We start from the raw sequence: 23,350 nt of genomic DNA, 5'->3' as shown, positions 1-23,350 counted from the left end.
CTCATTTAGTTCAATTTCCACTGAATTTTCATTCGTCATGATCGTTTAGGTGTATCGTCAGTTTTAAAGTTTTTCTATCTGTTCTTCCACCTGATAGTAAAATGTGAAACAGCTTTCCAGAATGGAAATATTCCTCCTCTTCTTCCAGTAAAATGCAGGTGAACAAACATCTACAATAAATCAATAACATGACAAGTAAAATGCTGTTCTGTTTTTATGCTTCTTGGTCACCTTCAATGAAGAGAATCAAGAGTCAAGTGTTTTATTGTCATATGTTCCAGATAGAACAATGAAATTCTGATAAAAAATATGGAAACTTGGTACTCTGTAAACAATATAATAAAAGAGAACAAAAAGTTGAGAGTGTATATATATAAATTTACATACATATATACGCACACGCACACATATGTGTGTGTGTGTGCATGTATTTATGCACACACATACATGCATATAAAAAACAAACAAACAGGCAATATTAGTGCAAAAAGACAAAACCAATGCCCCTAAGTCTATGTAGTTCAGAGCTCAATGGAGGTTGTAGTGTTTAATACCCTGATGGCTGCAGGGAAGAAGCTGTTCCTGAACATGGATGTTCCAGTTTTCAGCTTCCAGTACCTTCTTCTGGAATGAAAGTACTCTGTATGTAACAATTGAAACGAGGCCTTCGGTTCTTGGGGAATATTTAAAGAGCAAATTCAAGTGAGGTTCATAAACATGAATTGGATGATCTTGTCAATATTAGTGTGCGCTGGAAACAATTGTAACCTGTACAATAAGTCAACAATTATCCAGAGTTGTATCATGTTGTGTACATGTGTTGCACATGGTTTATATCATAAGAGACAGGCATTAGGCCAAATGCCTGGTCTCTGTATTCACATGGGCTGACTCCAATGATTAGTATTCTATATTCTACTGCTTTGCTTTAATTTTGCCTTCACAAACTGTTGGATAAATCATCTATTTTATTATTTTTGCAAAAAATATCATTTCCTGTCTTTTCTACCAAGTCTAATCTGTAAACCAATTATGGTAATTGTTTCTGTGGTTGGGAGAGAAAGTCTGATGTTGTGGAGATTCAAGACTGGGCTGGTGTTTCGAGACTGATATAAAAACACGACTTGCATTGCAATCAGTGAATCGTTTGCCCTTGCGGTTTCAGACCATTTGCCAAATAGTGCTTTTCCGGCAGAATTGATAACGGCTGATGTCATTGTGATTTCTGCAGGCTACACCACGTTCTGTTGGCCCATCACTCTGTGCTATTTGGGTTAGATCTCACCAGAAAATATATTTATATCTGAATATAAATGGTCAGTGGAATTTCCCCTTTGCTTCCCAGCAGTAACCCTTCTGTTATAAAAATGATGGCATTCCAGATATTTTTCTTGTGCAGTGTAAGCTCTTGACTTTATTATTTGCAGCCTGCTCCCTTTCTTTACAAGAACATGCAAGGCCATTTATAGAAGTTATATCTTCCCATTCTGTCCATTTTGTGTTTCCCAATGACTAGTTTCACTGTCGTCCTGTTTCATTTTTCATATCCCCTCGTTATCACCTTTTCCACAGCCTACAATGGACCATTGTGGGCTCCACATTTCCTTGATCATCGGTGCTGGCTTTGATTTGTTCTTTTCATACCTTTCATTCATTTGTTCTTTGTACCTTTTCATACCTCTACTTTCCCTCTCCCCTGCCACTCAGTCTGAAGAAGGGTCTCGACCCGAAACGTCACCTATTCCTTTTCTCCAGAGATACTGCCTGACCCGCTGAGTTACTCCAGCATTTTATGCCTGTCTACAGTGAAGCTTTTGCTCAGATTGGACATGCAAGCAACTTGCTGCCATTGGAGTTAAGTCACTGGCCATAACGTCTTCCAATATCCTTTCTGGGAGGAATGCACTGGCTTCCCCTTTGCTTCTGCCATTCCTTCAACACAAAATAGAAAATATGGAATGAAAGAAAACATTTATGTAGTGCCATTTTCAGGATGATCTCAAAGCGCTTTCCAGCCAATGAATGACTTTACAAATCCAGTCACTGTTGTAATGCAGCAAATGCAATAGAAAAAAAAATCTGAATTCCACTACATCCCAGTTCTGACAATCTTTGGTCAACAGCACACATTGATCCAAATGGTAAGCCTCAGTTATTACCCCAGTGTTTACTTTCACATCTTTACTTTGTGCCCATTTTAAAGGTTTTGTTTCTGTGTTCTGAATAGTTACAGAGTCATTGAGCCATAGAGTCATACAGCATGTAAACAGGCCTTTCAGCTCAACCTACCCATGCTGACCAAGATGTCCCATCCACCCTAGTCCCACCTGCCTCTTTGGCATATATCCCTCAAAACCTTTCCTATCCATGTACCTGTACAAGTGTCTTTTAAATGTTGTTATAGTACCTGTCTCAACTACCTCCTCTGGCAGCTTGTTTCATACATCCACCATCCTCTGTGTGAAAAGGTTGCCCCTCAGGTTCCTATTAAATCTCTCCCCTCTCACATTAAACCTATGACCTCTTGTTCTTGAATCCCCTACTTTAGGTAACAGACTGTGCATTCACTCTATCTATTCCCCTCGTGATCTTATACAACTCTAGAAGATCATTCCTCATCCTCCTGCATTCCAAGGAATAAAGTCCCAGCCTGCACAACCTCTCCCTCTAGCTCATGCCCTGAAGCCCTGGCAACATCCTTGTAAATCTTCGCTGCACTCTTTCCAACTTAACAACATAATTCCTATAGCAGCGTGACCAAAACTGAACTTCTCTATCATTTTAAGGTTATCTTTATTACAATGATCAATATCCAAGTAGATGAAGGATATAAGAAATAGGAGTAAGAATGGGCCACTTGGTCCTTCAATCACGTTCTGCCATGAGATCGTGGTCTCAGCTCCAATTTCTTGCCTGATTCCCCATAGTCCTAGCCCTGCTGTGTCTATCTCAGCTTGAGTGTGACACAGATTGTTGGAAACAATGATAAATATCTGGGATCTGTTAGGAGGAGCTGTAAATGGGAAATGACTCAAAAGAAATATAAACAACAATGAACATACTGAAAATCTGGAGTAAAAGAGATTGCTGATTTACCCAGCAGATCAGTCAGTGAAGAGAGAAAAACTGTTAACGATACAGGTTGATAATCAGCCATGGTCAGTCTTGACATAAACTGCTCATATGAAATTCTTGAATTCAATGTTGAGTCAATGAGGCTGTCTGATGTCCACTTGGAATTTCGTAAGTTCATACGTCACTGGGGCAGAATTAGGCCATTTGGCCCATTGAGTCTACTCTACCATTCAATCATGATCGAATCTCTCCCTCTCAACCCCTTTCTCCTGCCTTCTCCCCGTAACCTTTGACCCCTTTACTAATCAAGAACTTATCAATCTCCTCTTTAAAAATACTATATAACGGCCTCCACAGCCAACAATGGCAAGGAATTCCACAGATTTACCAACCTCTGACTAAAGAAATTCCTCCTTATCTCCTTTCTAAAGGTTTTATTCTGAAGCTTTGCCCTCTAGTCCTAGACTCTCCCACTAGTGGAAACATCATCAATTAACAACCCATGATTTATAGATGGGCAAATTCAGTATGCAAGGAATACTTTGTGTACAGAGAGTAACAAAAAAAAAAACAAGCTTATTGCTCCTGTGAACTATGTAAGAATTTCAGGTCAGAAAGGGTGCACCTATTAACTATAAAATAGACGAAGACGAACATTTGGCAGAGGTGTAATACTGGAGTTCAAAGTGGAACTAAGACGACTATATAAAGGCTACCATGAATAACTTGGATGGCTGAAAGCTGGAATAAGGTGCTTTTGTCTAATGATGTGTCCCAGGAGAGCCATACTCAAGGATTTATTTTGCAAGCTGCCATTGTACTAATGGGAAAACCAGTATCTAAATCGAAATCTGCACTTGCAACATGACATAGGCAAAAAATAAATGGCTTTGTGTTTCTCTTTAATTATTATCAATCTGCAGGGTTCCCACTGACCACTATTTTCTTTCCTGCCACCTGTACAGTAGGAAAATAGGCCCGGACCCTCGATTCACAGCGTACATATTATTTTGTTCAATGTTGTTGTATATATATTATAACTGGTTGATTCCGAAGAGGTTATTGTGCATTAATGTGTTTGTCCTGACAAGATGTGTTCATCCAAGCCTGGGATGGATGGAATCTATCAGCAGTACAAAATTCACAACATTTCACCAAGAGGTGGAATTCCACATAGCTTGCTGTCCTGTATGCTAACTGGTTCTTGAGTTAGTAAGGAGCTTTCCCTTAACTTAACAGAATCCCACCCCCTAGTCAAACTGGGAGTTAGTGCCCAACAAATGCGGTGCTGGCTCGAAGGGCCGAATGGCCTGCTCCTGCACCTATTTTCTATTGTCTAAATGATGTGAAGCTACTGATTAATTGTGCGTGCATGTGTGTTTGCATATTTGTATGTTTTTAAGTTACAAATACATGTTTTTTTATGTAGCATGTTTATAATAATGGATAAATAAGGATCTTGCTAGACCAAGCCCATACCCTCCATCTTTCACTGGAATGTAAACAAAGATTTGCCCCTGCACATCTCCTTTTAACTTTCCCCCTTTAGCCTTAAAGCCTCTTGCCTTTCACATGACAAATAATACAAATTTATCCAACCACTGCTCATAGCTAAAACTATCTAATCCAGGCAGCATCCTAGTAAATCTCTTCAGCTTCCACTCCAAAGCCTCTACATCCTTTTTGGAAAGGGGTGACCTGAACTGCACGCAATAATCCAAATGCAGCTTAGCCAGTGTATTGCTTAGCTATTTTATGACTTCCTGACTCTTGGACTCACTGCCCAACGAAAGCCTTCTTTACCACTTTATCAACCTGTGTGGCTACCTTTAGAAAGCCATGGTCTTGGTCCCCCAGATCGCTTTGCACATCAATGCCGTTAAGGCCCTTGCCTTTAATTGTACATTTTCCTCTTATATTTGAACTCCCAAAAGTGCAACGCCTCACACTTGCTCGGATTAAACCCCATCTGCCATTTTCCCCTCTCATATCAATAACGGATCTATATCTTGCTGTAGGCTTTGTCAAACACTGTCTACAAATCCACCGACTTCTGCACCATCTGCAAACTTTCTAACCAATCCACTTACATTTTCATCTAAGTCATTTATATGTCACAAACAAATGAGATCCTAGCTCTGATCCACTGTGTAGGAAGGGACTGCAGATACTGTTTTCCACCGACGGTAGACACAAAATGCTGGAGTAACTCAGCGGGTCAGGCAGCATCTCTGGAGGGAAGGGATAGGTGACGTTTCAGGTGGAGACCCTGTGGGTACTGCTGGTAACAGACCTCCAGCCAGAATATCACACTTCCACTACTACCCTCTAGTGGGTAAGTCAGTTCTGAATCCAAACTACCAACTTATTATGGATCCCATGCATCTTAATCTTCTGTATGAAGCTGTGGGACTGTGGTAAAGATGGTCAGTGTGAGCCTGTGTCAGGAAGATGCCTGTGTCGGTCGGGAACAATGGGCCCCACTTGTCACACAGGTACTGTGACCTTATTTATTCCAAGCAGTAAGTCAGAAATCACCAGTGTGCAATATGATTTGGGGCCTGTGCCAGGGGCCAGGGGCCACAGTTTGAGAATAAGGGGTGGGCCATGTAGAACGGAGATGAAGAAACACCTTTTCAGTCAGAGAGTTGTAAATCTGTGGAATTCTCTGCCTCAGAAGACAGTGGAGGCCAAGTCTCCGAATGCATTCAAGAGAGAGCTAGATAGAGCTCTTAAGGATAGTGGAGTCAGGGGGTATGGGGAGAAGGCAGGAACGGGGTACTGATTGAGAATGATCAGCCATGATCACATTGAATGGTGGTGGTGGCTCGAAGGGCCGAATGGCCTACTCCTGCACCTATTGTCTATTGTCTACCATGAGAGACTCTACCCAATGCTTTACTAAAATCTACCTAGGCACCATCCACTGCTCTACTCCCATCAATTACCTTTGTCATCTCCACAAAATAAATACATTAAGAATGTTAAAACATCACTAATGACAATATAAAAAGTAATGTATTTTTCATAAGTACCTTAATCTATTCCATAGGCAGAAATCCCTATTAAACTCACTGAATTTGACTTGGATCACGTTGAGGTCCCCAGTGTAATGTAGGGAAAATCAGCAAGACAATGCTCCATTGCTAGGATATCATAATTGACATCTTTCACTCAGTGATTCCTGCATTTGAGGCATGTGCACAAGTCTGGCATCCACTTCCATGTGAATGATTGAACTCCATCTGTACCAAGACAGTTGAGGACATTTTCTGATTTTGTATATGTATATTTGTATGTGGACCTGAATGTCATCAGTTCTCACAATTACGTGCGAACATAATGCACAAATATCTTTTGCATTTGTATAACTTCAAAACTCACCTTAACATGAAGTTTCAAAAAATCCATTTGTGCGTAACTAATTCAGTAAGTCCCTATATATGTCTTGCGTTTGTCCTCGTATGTAAGACGATATTGTGGATGTATATGTACCATGAATTAATGTCTTAATGTTTGTGTTATTCAAAGCAAATATCAAACCTTTTATGGGTGACAAAGTGACACACACAAGTATAAATTTACTCTATATTTCATTTTTTTAAAAATAATTTGCTGCTGCAATTATATTGGCAGAAGAATGTAAATTGGAAAGCATTTCTGCTTTTAAACATGTGTTTGCCCTAAAGGTGAACTGCAGTTTTAAATTGCAATATCCATGCAGTTGTGAATGCATGCCTTTGTTTATGTTCAATACATGCTTTAGTTTTATGTGTGGGTGCCTGTGCAAGTGAAAGTGAGAATGTTTGCCGCATTCTCTGCTGTTGTACCTGCACCTGGTAACAGTTAGTGTGATTTTAATGAATCCTAAGAACATTGAGCTGAGGCATAAATTCTCTTAAGTATATTGGTTCTTTTGAATTCTCTTAAATGAGAGGTAGTGTAATGATTTCTTGAGTAAAATCCAAACATATGTGTACAATCATATCTACATTGTTTTATCTATTTGTATTTTATGTGAAGCCAGGGGTTACACAGCGACGGAATAATAGCTCGTTAATGAATAAAACGTTATTGAGTTAATGCGTTGGTAAATAATTTGGCTGGTAAATAAATGTGGTAGAATCTGAAGTTTACATAGTGTCATAGAGTGATGCAGTGTGGAAAAGGCTCTCCAGCCCAACTTGCCCACACTGGCCAACATGTCCCAGCTGCACTAGTCCCACTTGCCTGTGTTTGGCCCATATCCCTCCAAACCTGTCCTACCCATGTACCTATCTAACTGTTTCTTAACTGTTGGGATAGTCCCTGCCTCAACGACCTCCTCTGGCAGCTTGTTCCATACACCGACATTGTTGAAAGAAAACAATGATCAACAGAAAGTAAGGGAGGGGCCAAACAATGGAAACATGTGGAAAACTGTCTTTCACGTGTCTTCAAATTACAATTGTACTGATATGACCTGGAGGAGAGCAAGATGATGGAGAGGCAAGTTAATATTCTAGGCTATGTTCATATGAAAGTGGAGGTTGTGTTGGGTCTCCTGAGGAGCATTAAGATGGATATGTCAGCAGGGCCTGATAGCAACTTCCTGGGTTATTAAGAGAGACAAGAAATAAGATTGGCCAGATCCTCGACAACGATGAGATGAAGTGCAGGAGAAAGATGGAGAATTTAATGTCAAGGTGTCAGGGCAATAATCTAGCCTTTAACGTCAGCATGATGAAAGAGTTACTTGTTGACCTAAGGAAGCGAGGGGGTGAGTACAACATCCCTGCCATCATCAGCGGGCCTGCTGTAGATTTGGTTGACAGCTTCAAATTCCTCGGCATCCTTGAAAGCCCAGATGTCCAGACTTTAAAATAGCTTCTTCCCCACACTATCAGACTCTTGAACCGATTACCTTTTTTACACCCCCTTCCCAGAGGTGCTGCCACATACTCTTCACTCTCCCTCATTCAGTTAATCCATTAATGTACTTTTACATGGCCCTTTTTTTTTACATTACTCAGATTTTGTACTACAATCTTGCGCTGTTCTGGTGTTCTGCACGCGTTGTATTTATTGTTGCATTTATTATTACTATATGCTTACTTTGTGAATTTCATTGCACCCTGGCGTATATGACAATAAACTAAACTCATCTAATCTACTCTAATACAATTGTTTTGCACGACAAGTAACTTTTAAATTGCCAACTGTTATCCATTAGAATCCCCGGTACGGCTAAGGGGAAAATCTATTGTTGCAATCAAATCATTGTTTTATTGCAGTCTTTTTTTAAAACACTGTTAATGCCAGTTTTCAGCAGAAACAACTGCAACGAATGAGTCTATATCTAAAGCAAATCAAAAACTCACCAGCCACTGAGTTTATTCAAGTCACAGTTTAGTAGGTTCTTAGATGACATGGGAATCAAGGGAAATGGCCCTTGAGTTCAGAAAGTGAGATAAGGCAAGATTATTCATGATCCTACGAGGTGGCAGGGCAGGCACAAGGGGCTACAGAGCGTACTCCCGATCCTGTTTCTGGAGAAAATAAGATTATCATCAGGCGTCGAGTGGGGCAAAAGTGTGTAGTTGTAATACGGTCGTTTCATTTTCCTTTAATGGAAGAAATGTGTGGTTTCCTATTAAGAAAGGATATATAGGGGATCAAAGTGCCCCATTGTGCATTTGACTAAAGTCTCAATGCACAGCTCTGGTACTAAACTGAAATGTTGCTTGGCTGACCAGAAAAGAAACTGAAATGGAAATTAAAATATATGGCCAGTCAACCTGCTATGCATTAAAAACAGAAAATACTGGGAAGACTTAACAGGTCCAGTATCTGCAGTCCAGTCCAGTATCTGCAGATGTGCAGTATCTGCAGTTTTGTGCCTTTAAACCTGCTATGTCATCAAGGATGTAGAAATAAGGCAAACTGGAGAGACCTCAGTAGAGGAGACCACTAATCACATCTCATTGCCAAACCACACACTCAAGGCACAAATATTTATTTTAATAATTTTGCCCTTCAAAGAACCCTGAACACCAGATTGAAGGCTTCACATGTAACTTGTGATAAGGGATTAACTTTTACATTGAAAAATGTTTAGCCCACTTTCCTTTTATTTTTGTTTGTATTAATCCTCAATTCTTTTTACTAATTCATTGCAAATTGGATATGATCTTTCACTGTTTTATCCTTAACAGAACATTGTTGTGCACTTATTCACAATTAATATGTTTTTTTAAAAAGTCTATCATCACAATCTTCGATATAATTTCTAGGAAATTCACCCTGTGACATTGTGTGGGCCTCAATATATTTCTTAGTAGAAACTCTAAAATAGTACACTATTTTAAAAATTTGACCCAAAAATGGCTTGGTCAGATTTTAAATCACCTCACTGATTTTATTAAAATGTTACAGACTATGACATATAAAACCAATAGGTGACGTTTCAGGTCAGAACCCTTCTTCAGGCACCCTTCTTCCTTTTCTCTAGAGATGCTGCATGACTCACTGAGTTACTCCAGCATTTTGTGTGTCTCTTCGGTGTATATAAGCATCTGCAGTTCCTTCCGACACAAGTAAAACCAATATCTCAGTTGTCGCATGTTTAATCTACCAACAATCTTGATCTGAAAGATCACTACATATATACCCCTACATTTCTCTGAAGTTGCAACATGTCTACGCATTTCCCATAAATCATCTCTGTCTAAATATAGTTTCATACCTTCCCTCTCATTTATTAATTTGGCATCCTCAATGAATCCTAGTTTTTCCATTGCTGTCTTCAATCAGTTATGTCAACAAAGCAGAAACTGATTCCTAGAAACTATCACCTTCTCAGTTTTGCCCAAATGGTACACCATTTGCTCTTAGTCTTTACCTTCTCTCCATTAACCTGTCCTTTTTCCACTATCCCAATGCCAATAAACCATATTTCCTACCTTTTTGATCCTATCCTCACTGAGACCCCCTAGTGATCAATTTGGAAGAAGAGCCAAACAATGTTCGTTAAAATGTAGAAATCAGAAACCGTTTGGAAGATAATGGTGTTGTGTTCGTCTGTGGGGTTATGGTCAAGAGGTTGGTTTGAGGTGGTGTCCGAGAGCTGGCACCTGGCTTCAGCATGGTAAAAATACATGTTTGTATCTTTGTAATGTCTGTTAAAAGCAAGCCAATTCATTGCACAGAATTCCCATCACTGGTCATGTGTGATAATTAACTATATTACTGCTTATTGCCTGTGTTGCCAAGGCTCAAGGCTTGGAGTGTGGCCTCTCAACTCTTGCTGTTCTCACCCTTAGAATTAATGGGAGTCACCACGAGGAGAAAAATCTCGTGGCCAGTCAGAAGATTCGTGAATTGGATGATGATGATGGAGAAGACGAAGTGGAGCTGGAGGAAGAGGAAGGAGCCTGCAACCCAGTGAGAAAACCGACCAGTGATCCAGTTGCTTGTAAGCTGGATGGAGGAAATCAAGATGGTTCTGAATATGAGGCAAGGGAACCAGAGCAGGATAACAAGGAGTCTCCTAGCAGGTTAGTGTCTAGCACACGTAGATGAAGAACACAGAATAACCTTTAAAGTCCTGCATAAGGATGGATTTCCAAGCAGTTCCTTGGCAATTCATTAAATATCTAATGGTTAGTTTACTTTAGATTAGTTTATTGTCATGTGTACCGAGGTACAGTGAAAAACTTTCTGTTGTGTGCTATCCAGCCAGCGGAAAGACTATATTTGATGACAATCATGCATAGTCCACAGTGTACAGATCCAGGATAAAGGGAATAAGAAATGCTGCTGTTGGAGTAAAGGTTTAAAAGAGTGGAGCTTGAGTAAAGGCAAACAGGACCATTCTTAGGCACAGAAAAACCAAGCCGTACTTTAATGCTCTTGAAATTAATTATTTTACTAGGCTATTCACTTTTAGTCCCCTTTCATACAGCAATGCAATGCTGTAACTTCAATACACCTGCTCCAGAATGTGTGGGGAAGTGTCAGCTACAGAAACAAATAGTTCATTATTGGATGCATATAAACAAGGTAACCATGTTATATTGAGATACCAGGTGGATTTTAATCTCGCTGGAATTTAGAAGATTGAGGGGGGATCTTATAGAAACTTACAAGATTCTTAAGGGGTTGGACAGGCTAGATGCAGGAAGATTGTTCCCGATGTTGGGGAAGTCCAGAACAAGGGGTCACAGTTTAAGGATAAGGGGGAAGTCTTTTAGGACCAAGATGAGAACTTTTTTTTTCACACAGAGAGTGGTGAATCTGTGGAATTCTCTGCCACAGAAGGTAGTTGAGGCCAGTTCATTGGCTATATTTAAGAGGGAGTTAGATTTGGCCCTTGTGGCTAAAGGGATCAGGGGGTATGGAGAGAAGGCAGGTACGGGATACTGAGTTGGATGATCAGCCATGATCATATTGAATGGCGGTGCAGGCTCGAAGGGCCGAATGGCCTACTCCTGTACCTATTTTCTATGTTTCTATGTCTATTCCACACATCCCTTGCTGACTATCTGACTTTACACCCATAGATTTCTAAATATGAGAGTCGATGAAGTTAGTGGACTCAGTCATGTTCTAATCCCATCCAATGTGCAGGGTTAACATTTGCTGCTTTGTTACAGCTACTGAATTATGTTTGGAGGCTGAACGGGTTTTGTAGGGTTTGTTCTTGAAACATAGAAAATAGGTGCAGGAGTAGGCCATTCAGCCCTTTAAGCCAGCACTGCCATTCAACATTATCATGGCTGATCATCCGAAATCAGTACCCCGTTCCTGCTTTCTCCCCATATCCCTTGATTCCGTTAGCCCTAAGAGCTAAATCTAATTTAAATCTGTTTTAAGGCAAGGAAGGAGTCTCTTCCATCCACATCACATCAGGCCAGTTGTAGATTTTCATGGACACACTTGGCTTTAATATTATGACTATTCAAATCAACTTGGTTTGTTTCATTCTGGAGAAACTCTGTGCTGTTGCAACTGTGCCAAATTTACTTGTTATTGGTTGTTTATACACATTGTACAATCAATCTATTCTTCTTTTAAGTTTTAAAGCAGATGATGTGAGGCTTGAAAACAAGAGTAGTCTTTCTGCCTTGGAACACATCCGGCACTTCACAGACAGCCTCAACACAAGGAAAGCCGAGGGCAGCCAGTTTGTTGAGGCCGATCTGAACACATACAGCACTACCCATCTGTCTGAGGATCTGAAGCAGCCCTTATACAGGAAATCCAAGTCACAGGTGAGACTCCAGAGAGGACTGTGTTCACCTTGTGCACATGGTGAATAGGTAGAGAATATCATCTTGTGCATCCATTGTATTGAAGTGCCTGATAGAATCAGAGAGATACAGCTTGGAAACAAGCCCATCAGCCCACCAAGTCCGTGCTGACCTCAACAACCTATTCACACTAATCCTACATTAATCCCACTCTCATTACATTCAATTAACTGCCCCAGATTCTACGACTCACCTATGCATCAGGGGCAATTTGCAGAGGCCAATTAACCTACTGACCCACATATCTTTAGGATGTGGGAGAAAATCCACACGTGTTGTGCAAACTCCACACAGGCAGTACCGGACGTCAGGATTGAACCAAGGTCTCAGGTGCGATGAGATAGTCACTCCACCCAAAGTACTCAAACACCCAAAATATTAGCATTCCCATGGCAGGCTTATCAGGCCTGGATTTAACCAAATTTGGTGCCAGCCAAGTGCACAGCGTATGTTTGGAAAGGGCATGAAAAATGAAGTGAGCCAAAATTAGCCCAATGGACTATTCTCACCCATTTGTGTCTCCTTTGGAAAAGGAGAATATTCCAGCTATCCAAAATATTATGCGGAAAGCATTCTCTTCCCTTGTCAGCAGGGATCCTTGGATAGGCCCCAAAACAGGAGAGTCTTGGCTTGCTGTTATCAGATTATTCAACCACAATAAATATGCTACACCAGGCATGATGGAAGGGTAGAGAATGTTGGTCAGTTGTCTTAAAGTATGGTAGTGAAATATAACTAAAGAAAAATAAGATGGATCGCCCAACATTAAATGTAATACCAAATTCAGATACAACAAGCTGACATTCGGTCCAATCAACCTTGCTGTCTTGCACATTGAATCTTGGACTTGTAGCCAAATTGGAAGGGGTGTCTCCCAAATTGAGATGGGTGGTGTAGTCAAAGCATTCTCCCAGAATCATGTTTCAACAAAGTTCCTGTATTCCTCCATTCAAATCCTTCGAAGTGCATCGTTATAAAGTCATACCAGGGAGTATCTCTAGTGCATTGAGCGACACACACAAAATGAAATTCCAGTTTACCAAAATCACATTAAGTAGCAGAAGCAACTTGCCATATATGGAACCAAGCACCAGTGTATCCAAATTCAAAACTCAGCAGTGCTGCAACATCTACTTGTAAATGATGGTAGAGTACGAAGTAACAACATGAGATGAAGGTTTCATAAACAACTCTAGCGTTAATGATGTGGCCATTAGGCATGCAAGTGGAATGGAGGAGGCGGGACCATATATGTTAATTTTTACCCATCAATACCACGTGAACGATCCATTCTGGCCTTCACCCAAAACCTCGTCCATCACAGAAACCATTCTTCAGCCAATTTGATCCTCTCCATATCCAGTGTGCTCAGCTGTTTCTTGATATGGACGCTGATAAAGTCCTGGCTGTAGTGCTGAACGCTGGTGCTCCAGCAAGTACCGAAGCCTCCAGCCAAGCACAGCTGCATCACTGGCATATGTGGAAAATTGGCCAGAATTCCTGTCCACAAAATCCAAGATAGATTCAATCTGTTCAGTTACAAACAAGCCTTGTAACAGTTTCAGACAACAGCAAAGGGATGCAAGTAGTCAGCAGAATTGATCGCTAACCTGCCCGTCCTTTGAGCTCTGGCATCAAGTGCAATATGTGCAGCAGTGACTGAGGAGTCTGCAAGTTATTTACCTACCATCTCTCAAATTCGATTCACCATTTGCAAGGCATGTCAGAAGTGTGATTGAGACATAAGAAACCGCAGATGCTGGAACAAAGTGTTGGAGTTACTCAGAGGCTCAGGCAGCAACTGTGGAGGGAAAGGCAGGCAATGGACCCTTCTTCTGATGTAATGTTCTCCATTTAACTGGATGAGACCAATTCCAGCAACATGCAAACTGCTCTGCAAACCAGCCCACTTCTCAAGAGCAATTAGAAATGGTCTTTCCAATGGCATGCACAATATGTTAAAAAAAAAATTCAGCAAGTTCTTGGGGGAGCTTAGAGACTTAACTTTACAGCAGAATTAACATGTTCCATTCAGCAACACATGTGATGCTGTGAATCCCACATGAAAGAATTCTTCAGAAATTGGAACTGCAATTAGGTGGCGTAGTAGTAAAGTTGCTGCCTTGCAGCGCCGGAGACTCGAGTTTGATCCTGACTACGCGTGCTTGTCTGGATGGAGTTTGTACGTTCTCCCATAACCTGCATGGGTTTTCTCCGAGATCTTCGGTTTCCTCCCACGTACAGATTTCCTCCCATTTAAAAGACATACAGGTTTGTAGGTTAATTGGCCTGGTATAAATGTATAATGTAAAGTTGTCCCTAGTGTGTGTAGGGGTAGTGTTAATGTGCGGGGATCACTGATCAGTGCGGACTCGGTGGACCGAAGGGCCTGTTTTCGCGCAGTATCTTTAAACTAAACTAAACTAAACTAAACTAAATTCATGTTAATTAGATTTAGAAATAGAGTTTCTGGTACTGTTTTCTGAAATATAATCTCTGAATCTATGCAATCCTTCCCACAGATCTTTTTGCTGTTGACTAGATTTGTAACTTTTGAATCTGTGGCATGCTTTGGGGTGCTTTTACCACTTTGTGTTGCATAAGTGCAGGCTGCTGTGTGCCTTGGCCAACAAGAGGATGCTCATCACCAACGCACAAATGGAAAGGAGATGGGTGTTGAACTGAAGAGAAAAAAAACCTAACTAGATGAAAGCAAGCTTGAAGCACACGCAGCCATTATCTGTCTTGTGTCTAAGCCCTTCTCTTGCTTTCCTTCCTAGGCATACGCCATGATGCTATCTCTGTCCGACAAGGAACCTATCCACTCCTCGCCCCACAATGCGCCCAATATGTGGCACAGTCTGCCGAGACCTGCAACAGAGCCCAGCAGCCTGCAGTCCATCAGCCATGTATGACACTCCGCAATAACCGGATGGGACCAAGTCCAGCGGCATACATAGCATGGCATTCCTTTCATTTTGATTCTTTTATTTTTAACCCTTTCCTTTCGTGTCTATTTATAGAGAGAGACTCCTGAGCAGAGAGCCTTAGAAATGTGCTGGGTCACCCCGATCGGAATTTTGTGACCTTAAACTGACAGTTTAAAAAAAAAAGAATTGTATTTATTCTCCTAGTATTTTGTTTTGCACAGCAAAGGCAGCTGCGTTGTTGTGAGGTTCAATGCAACTCAAAGTAGTTCAACTAGGAACTGGGTGCCAATGCCTCAGTGACCCAGGCGGGTGTCTTCCATTGTACTCACTGGGAGAGGGTATGACCATTCATAATGTATCCGAGCACTCCACTTACTGAAAACTAAATCATTTGTATAAAAATCCATGATGTGGGGGAGCTTTGGGCGACATTGTCTCTTCCTGTACAAATTTACTCCTTGCATTACTTTTCCGTTCTTTTAAGCACAATCAACTCGACTTTTATTGTTGTGTAATAAAAACAATTCAAAAAGGTCTGATTCATAAAACAAAGACAACACTGAAGATCTCCAATCTGCTTTCCAAAAATAAATGTTTCTCCCCCCCTCCCCCCCTCCCCCACCTCCGCTGTAATTTTCCAAATTAACTTTAATTTTAGACAATCATTTTTGTAATTTTTTTTAAAGATGTGTGCGCAGCACTGTGCTATTTATTTGTTCGTTTAGCAATCTCACACTGTTCAGTCCACACACAAGCATACACACATACTGACAGGTGCTTTATATCACAGGTTGAGATCTTTGATCCTGAGTTTGAGGCAGGGAGGGTGAGGGGTGGGGATAGGGAGGGAGGAGGGGGGGGGGGGGGGCGAGGGAGGCTGTGGATATACACGAGTGCCAAATAATGTTGGGGCGAAAAAAAACAACAAAAAAAAATCAATCTTACGCGTTTTAATGAATCTGCCTAATGAATAGACTTTACTTCGTTTGTTTTGTTTAATACAATGAGCTGATTCGATTGTATAAACAGTTATGATTCCTTCATTACAGCATGATTCTCCTAATTAGACCTGTACCTGATATTTTAAGCTATTTGTCTGCTTGTGTGGTGTTTTGTTCCAGTAATCCTATTCAGTGCAGCAGTTAAGGTATAAATGTGCCAAACTTATGTTTAAAAAAAAACACAAAAAAAACCAGATTGTATTTCTTTTATTTGGCCGTTCATGGCGAGCAGATTCGTCTTTTCTTTTGTTTATATCTGATTTTGAATAGCCAGCAAATTGAGGTACTTTCTCTAAATGCTTTGTACAATGTATCTGTTATGCATTTAAATAAAAATATAATGAGAGGAACAGCTAATAAAAATAAAAGCAAACCCAAGGTGTGTCTGCGTGTATGTATTCATCCACCAAGGACTTCACAGAGTGGTCTTTAAGCACTTTAAGTCTTTAAGGGTGTAGCAGTGTTCTGCGGATGGGTGAAAATGAGAGCATGGTGGACAGAGTGTGGGCATGGCTTTAGCCCAGCTTAGCCCATCCTGCCAATTGTAGATGCTTGGACATTTCCCGAAAGAAAGGTGGGGGTGGAGGGGCGTATCTCTGACCAGCAACTATAGGGCTCAGTGGTATTAAAGGAATAGATAGGGTAAATGCACAGAGTCTTTTACCCAGAGAAGGAGAATCAAGAACCAGAGGACATAGGTTTAAAGTGAGGGGGGAAAGATTTAATAAGAACCTGAGGGGCAACGTTTTTGTTTACACAAGGCCAAAGGTTGGTAAGTATATAGAACAAGCTGCCAGGGGAGGGAGTTGAGCCAGGTACTATCACAACATTTAAAAGTCACCTGGACAGGTGCATGGATAGGATAGGTTTGGAAGGTTATGGGCCAAATGCTGGCAGGTGGGACGGGTGTTGATGGGGCATGTTAGTCAGTGTGGAGAAGTTGACTGAATGGCTTGTCCCCAAGCTGTATGACTCCGTGACTGAGGAGATTATGTCAACTGAACGTAAAAAAGATAATCCTAACAGAATAGAGATCTCTATTTTAAATTTGTGTATAAAGATAGGTGCAAAGAATAAAGACTTAATTTACTGATTTTCGAAAAGCATGGTGAATGCTTGGCTGCCATCTGCTCTTTCAAGTGTGCACCTCATGTTACTGCAGTGGAGGCAGATCTACAATATGCACATGCACACACACACACATGCATGTACAAGCACAGAGACCTGGCGACACAGCAAAATGCAGGATACGGACACACACACGCATGCAGGTACAGCAGGCAGTGAAGAAAGCCAATGGAATGTTGACCTTCATAACAAGAGGAGTTGAGTATAGGAGCAAAAAGGTCCTTCTACAGTTGTACCGGGCCCTGGTGAGACCGCACCTGGAGTACTGTGTGCAGTTTTGATCTCCAAATTTGAGGAAGGATATTGAGGGCGTGCAGCGTAGGTTCACTTGGTTAATTCCCGGAATGGCGGGACTGTCGTATGTTGAAAGGCTGGAGCAATTAGGCTTGTATACACTGGATTATAGAAGGATGAGGGGGGATCTTATTGAAACATATAAGATAATTAGGGGATTGGACACATTAGAGGCAGGTAACATGTTCCCAATGTTGGGGGAGTCCAGAACCAGGGGCCACAGTTTAAGAGTAAGGGGTAGGCCATTTAGAACAGAGATGGGGAAAAACTTTTTTAGTCAGAGAGTTGTGAATCTGTGGAATTCGCTGCCTCAGAAGGCAGTGGAGGCCAGTTCGTTGGATGCTTTCAAGAGAGAGCTGGATAGAGCTCTTAAGGATAGCGGAGTGAGGGGGTATGGGGAGAAGGCAGGAACGGGGTACTGATTGAGAGTGATCAGCCATGATCGCATTGAATGGCAGTGCTGGCTCGAAGGGCTGAATGGCCTACTCCTGCACCTATTGTCTATTGTCACACATACTCTTTCGACTTAGGCCTTTAGAGAGACAGTGTTGAAACAATTCACTTCAACCCACAGAGTCCATGTCGACCGGCGATCACCCCGTACACTAGCACTATGCTACACATTAGGGACAATTTACAATCATTACCGAAGCCAATTAACCTACAAACCTGTACATCTTTGGAGTGTGGGAGGAAACCGGAGGGGCTGGAGGAAACCCACATGGTCACAGGGAAAACGTACAAACTGCACACAGTGAGCACCAGTGGTCAGGATCAAACCCAGGTCTCTGGCACAGTAAGGCAGCAACTCTACTGCTACGACACCGTGCCAACCTCTTTTCACAGATGTCCAGTATGGAGGACTTCTGGGAGGCCCAAGAGGTATGGACGCTTTGAGCTGAGTCCACCTTTGGCCAGAGTCAGGAGCCAATGGACGAGGTGGTGAATGCTGCCTGGACCAGGAACAGGGCCTAGTATGTAGTGAGGCTCAGGATTTGACAAGCAGACTCTAGCCAGGAGCATGGTCAATGAAGGGGTGCGAAGCCAAAGGATAGGCAGTGTGCAAAGACTGAGCCCATGTGTGTCTTTGTGCGACCCTCTGTGTGTACATGTCAGGGTGCAACAACAAGCGTTCCCATTAATGTGTGAGCATCAGAACCTGGTCTCCTGTCAGCTTAGACCACCTTGCCACTGCACCAGGATCTTGCTCTCTGAAGTCGGTGCAATTGTTGGTACACCTCAGCTATAACCACGTTTAAAAAGTGATGACTCACAGGCAGTGTCCATTCACAGGTATCTCAGGACCTGGAGCGTTGGGAGTCACCCTGCCAGCATGACATCCCGCACACCAGCCTGCATCAGAGCTCAGGACCTCGGAAGCTTTGACTCAACCTCGTGGCACTGAGTGTGACAGGAAGGGCAGGTGATGAGATGGCCTGTGTGTAAATCAAGGCAGTGGGTGGACCTTCCAGAGAGGCCATGGCCTCAGAATAAAAGGATGTACCTCTAGAAAGGAGATGAGGAGGAATTTCTATAGTTTACGGCGGTAAAGCTGTGGAATTCATTGCCACAGAAGGCTGTGGATGCCAAGTCAATAGATATTTTTAAGGCGGAGATTGATAGAATCTTGATTAGTAAGGGTGTCAGGGGTGATGGGGAGAAGGCAGGAGAATGGGGTTGAGAGGGAGAGAATGGTGGTGTAGACTTGATGGGCTAAATGGCCTAATTCTGCTGCTAGAACTTGTGAACTTATGACAACAAGAGGAGCAAGGATATCGTTAAAGACTGACCATCTCCATCAAGAACAAGCTGGTTTAGCATTTCAGTGATTGTCACCTCCTGACATATTAGCAATTGCCTCGTGACCTTTTGGAACACAAAGCCAACACGCTACGATCGTCAGCCCGACCCTTAACCCTCTGTTGCAGGCCATGGATCTCTTTTACTGTGATCATTATCCTGCTCTGCATCTCAAATGGAGACAAACTGATCCTCTCAGGATACTTCAAAGCCAGAATATGAACTGATGCGATCTTCTGGCAAGGCCTGATTGGCAAAGAGGTGTTGAAGAAGGTTAACTCCAATGGTGCCCTCCTCTTGACAACATGCTTTGAGCACCGCCTCTTCATACTCCGTTTCATCAGAAAGACAAGTACAAGGCATCACGGCATTAGTTCATGTTCATAAGTCATAGGTCATTCGGCCCATCGACTCTACTCCGCCATTCAATCATGACTGATCTATCTTTCCCTCTCAACCCCTTTCTCCTGCCTTCTCCCCATAACCTTTGACATCTTTACTAATCAAGAACGTTAATCTCCGCCTTAAAAATACCCAACGATTTGGCGTCCACAGCCGTCTGTGGCAATGAATTCCACAGATTCACCACACTCTGACCAGAGGAGCTGGAGGAAACCCACACTGTCACAGGGAATGTACAAACTGCACACCCTCATCTCCTTTCTAAAGATACATCCTTTTATTCTGAGGCTGTGCACTCTTGTTCTAGTGGAACAACTAGTGGAAACTAGCCTTACAACTTGTGGAAACATCCGCGACACTTCCACTATCCAGGCATTTCACTATTCCTTAAGTTTCAATGAGGTCCCCCCTTATCCTTCTAAACTTCAGCGAGTAGTGGCCCAGTGCTGTCAAACGCTCATCATATGTTAACCCAGTGATCCCCGGGATCATTCTTGTAAATCTCCTCTTGACCCTCTCCAATGCCAGCACATCCCTCCTCAGATATGGGGCTCAAAATTGCTCACAATACTCCAATTGTGGTCTGACCTTAGAAACATAGAAAATAGGTACAGGAGGAGGCCATTCGGCCCTTCGAGCCAGCACCGCCATTCATTGTGATCATGGCTGATCGTCCCCAATCAATACCCCGTGCCTGCCTTCTCCCCATATCCCTTGATTCCACTAGCCCCTAGAGCTCTATCTAACTCTCTCTTAAATCTATCCAGTGATTTGGCTTCCACTGCCCTCTGTGGCAGAATTCCACAAATTCACAACTCTCTGGGTGAAAACGTTTTTTCTCACCTCAGTTTTAAATGGCCCCCTCTTTATTCTAAGACTGTGGCCCTTGGTTCTGGACTCGCCCAACATTGGGAACATTTTTCCTGCATCTAGCTTATCCAGTCCTTTTATAATTTTATATGTTTCTATAAGATCCCCTCTCATCCTTCTAAACTCCAGTGAATACAAGCCTCGTCCTTTCAATCTTTCCTCATATGTCAGTCCCGTCATCCCAGGGATCAATCTTGTGAACCTACGCTGCAGTGCCTCAATTTAATGATGTCCTTCCTCAAATTATGAGATCAAAACTGTACACAATACACCAGATGTGGTCTTACCAGGGCCCTATACAACTGCAGAAGAACCTCTTTACTCCTATACTGAAATCCTCTTGTTATGAAGGCCAACATTCCATTAGTTTTCTTCACTGCCTGCTGTACCTGCACGCCAACTTTCAGTGACTGGTGTACAAGGACACCCAGGTCTCGCTGCACCTCCCCCTTACCTAACCTAACTCCATTGAGATAATAATCTGCCTCCTTGTTTCTGCCGCCAAAGTGGATAACCTCACATTTATCTATATTATACTGCATCTGCCACGCATCTGCCCACTCACTCAACCTGTTCAGGTCACCCTGCAACCTCCTACCATCCTCTTCACAGTTTACACTGCCACTCAGCTTTGTGTCATCCGCAAACTTGCTAGTGTGGCTTCTAATTCCCTCTTCCAAATCATTAATATATATGGTAAACAGTTGTGGCCCCAACACCGAGCCTTGCGGCACTCCACTCGCCACTGCCTGCCATTCTGAAAAAGACCCGTTTACTCCTACTCTTTGCTTCCTGTCTGCCAACCAATTTTCTATCCATGTCAACACCCTACCCCCAATACCATATGCTCTAGTTTTGGTCACCAATCTTCCGTACGGAACCTTATCAAAGGCTTTCTGGAAGTCTAGATACACTACATTCACTGGCTCCCCTTCATCCATTTTACTTGTCACGTCTTCAAAAAATTCCAGAAAATTAATCAAGCATGATTTCCCTTTCATAAATCCATGCTGACTTGGACTTATCCTTTTACTGCTATCCAAATGCACCGTTATTACCTCTTTAATAATTGACTCCAGCATCTTTCCCACCACTGAAATCAGTGCCTTATAAAGCCTCAGCATTACATCCTAGTTTTTATATTCTAGTCTACTCAAAATAAATACTAACTTTGCATTTGCCTTCCTTAATACCGATTCAACTTGCAAATGAACCTTTTTGGAAATCCTGCACCAGCAATCCCAAGTCCGTTTGTTCCTCTGATCTCTGCATGTTTGGTTCAAGCACTGGCACGTGCTAGATGATATCATTGTATGAGCAAAGAACTGCAAAGGTGACTGCATCACTGATATCACAACAGGTACCGATGGCCACTGGATTTGCCACTGCCTAATCTCCTCCGTCAGCTCCATCAGCATGGTCCAGAATCATCAGGGTCGGCAGGATCATTGTCCAGAAAATAATCGACGTTTCAAGGACCCATCAAAGTTAGCTCTTCTGAGATATATTCTCACAAACAACTGTCAACTCCCACAGTTATATGGTCAGTGCCGGAGTCAGGCTGAGCCCCTCACACAGAACTTCCCAAGTGAATACACAAAGTGGACTTGATCTCCGAAACAAAGTCGACTTGATCTGCCTTTGTTTGTCATGAAGAACTATCTGTTATGTATGTCAGACTGAGTCTTCATTCAAATACAATGACATTAACACTAGATGTTGCACTCTATTTCTTTTCTTTTTAGTAGCTGTTGCACTCATGTATTGAGTAGGAAGGACCTGCAGATGCTGGTTTATACCGAAGACAGACATAAAGAGTTTGAGAAATTCAGCGGGTCAGGCAGCATCTCTGTAGTCTTCAGATGTATTGTATGAATTGACTGGATATATCGCAAAACAACGTTTTTTTACTGTATATTGTTATGATTGATAACAGACCAATAGTTATACCAATACCAATGTATTGTTTTAAAATAACTTAATTTTTGTAGTGAAACCTAATTGAGCAATCCTAACTTTGATAAATGTCACTGATCCACTGTAACTCATCAACATCTTAAGGTGTTTAAGATGGAGATTGCAACACTGGTAATTTAAAGGAGGGGCTTGTGATAAAATCACCAACCACAATGCTATAAAATGAACGGCTCACACAACGAAGATCTGATTACAACTTTTTTTCCAGATGGGCTCTTTATTAATTTATTCATTGTATCTACTGTGGAGGCCGAACAACGAGAATTGGCCAATTTTCCCCATTGATACAGACACAGGCAGGGGAATTGTACAAATACAGGGAAGACGTGCTGAAGAATGACTACAAAACATCGTACCGATCAGATTAACTGGAAATCGCAGTAAAACAGTGAATCCAAGATCGAGGAGCTGTGTTGATAGGCAGAACTGGAATGTAGGAAAATAACTGCAGATGCTGGTAAAAATCGAAGGTATCACAAAATGCTGGAGTAACTCAGCGGGTCAGGCAGCATCTCAGGAGAGAAGGAATGGGTGACGTTTCGGGTCAAGACCCTGGGTCATTCCTTCTCTCCTGAGATGCTGC

General features: G+C 42.1%; 1 protein-coding gene across 6 annotated transcripts in view; it reads left to right on the top strand.

Moving 5' to 3' along the window:
• mecom (MDS1 and EVI1 complex locus) overlaps nucleotides 1-16,115 on the top strand; it is a 415,467-nt gene extending 399,352 nt beyond the window's left edge. For all 6 annotated transcript variants that reach the window (XM_078410338.1, XM_078410337.1, XM_078410336.1 and 3 more), the window contains 3 exons: nucleotides 10,377-10,610; nucleotides 12,131-12,326; nucleotides 15,146-16,115. In XM_078410338.1, the coding sequence (XP_078266464.1) occupies nucleotides 10,377-10,610; nucleotides 12,131-12,326; nucleotides 15,146-15,280 (565 nt within the window). In that variant the 3' untranslated portion in view covers nucleotides 15,281-16,115. The remainder of the gene's footprint in view (nucleotides 1-10,376; nucleotides 10,611-12,130; nucleotides 12,327-15,145) is intronic.
• Nucleotides 16,116-23,350: the final 7,235 nt, after the last annotated feature.

This window comes from Rhinoraja longicauda, chromosome 13, assembly GCF_053455715.1.
Source record: "Rhinoraja longicauda isolate Sanriku21f chromosome 13, sRhiLon1.1, whole genome shotgun sequence".
In the NCBI taxonomy this organism is placed as follows: domain Eukaryota; kingdom Metazoa; phylum Chordata; class Chondrichthyes; order Rajiformes; family Arhynchobatidae; genus Rhinoraja; species Rhinoraja longicauda.
The sequence above is the reverse complement of the archived record's forward strand: the minus strand, read 5'-3'. Positions and strand labels throughout refer to the sequence as shown.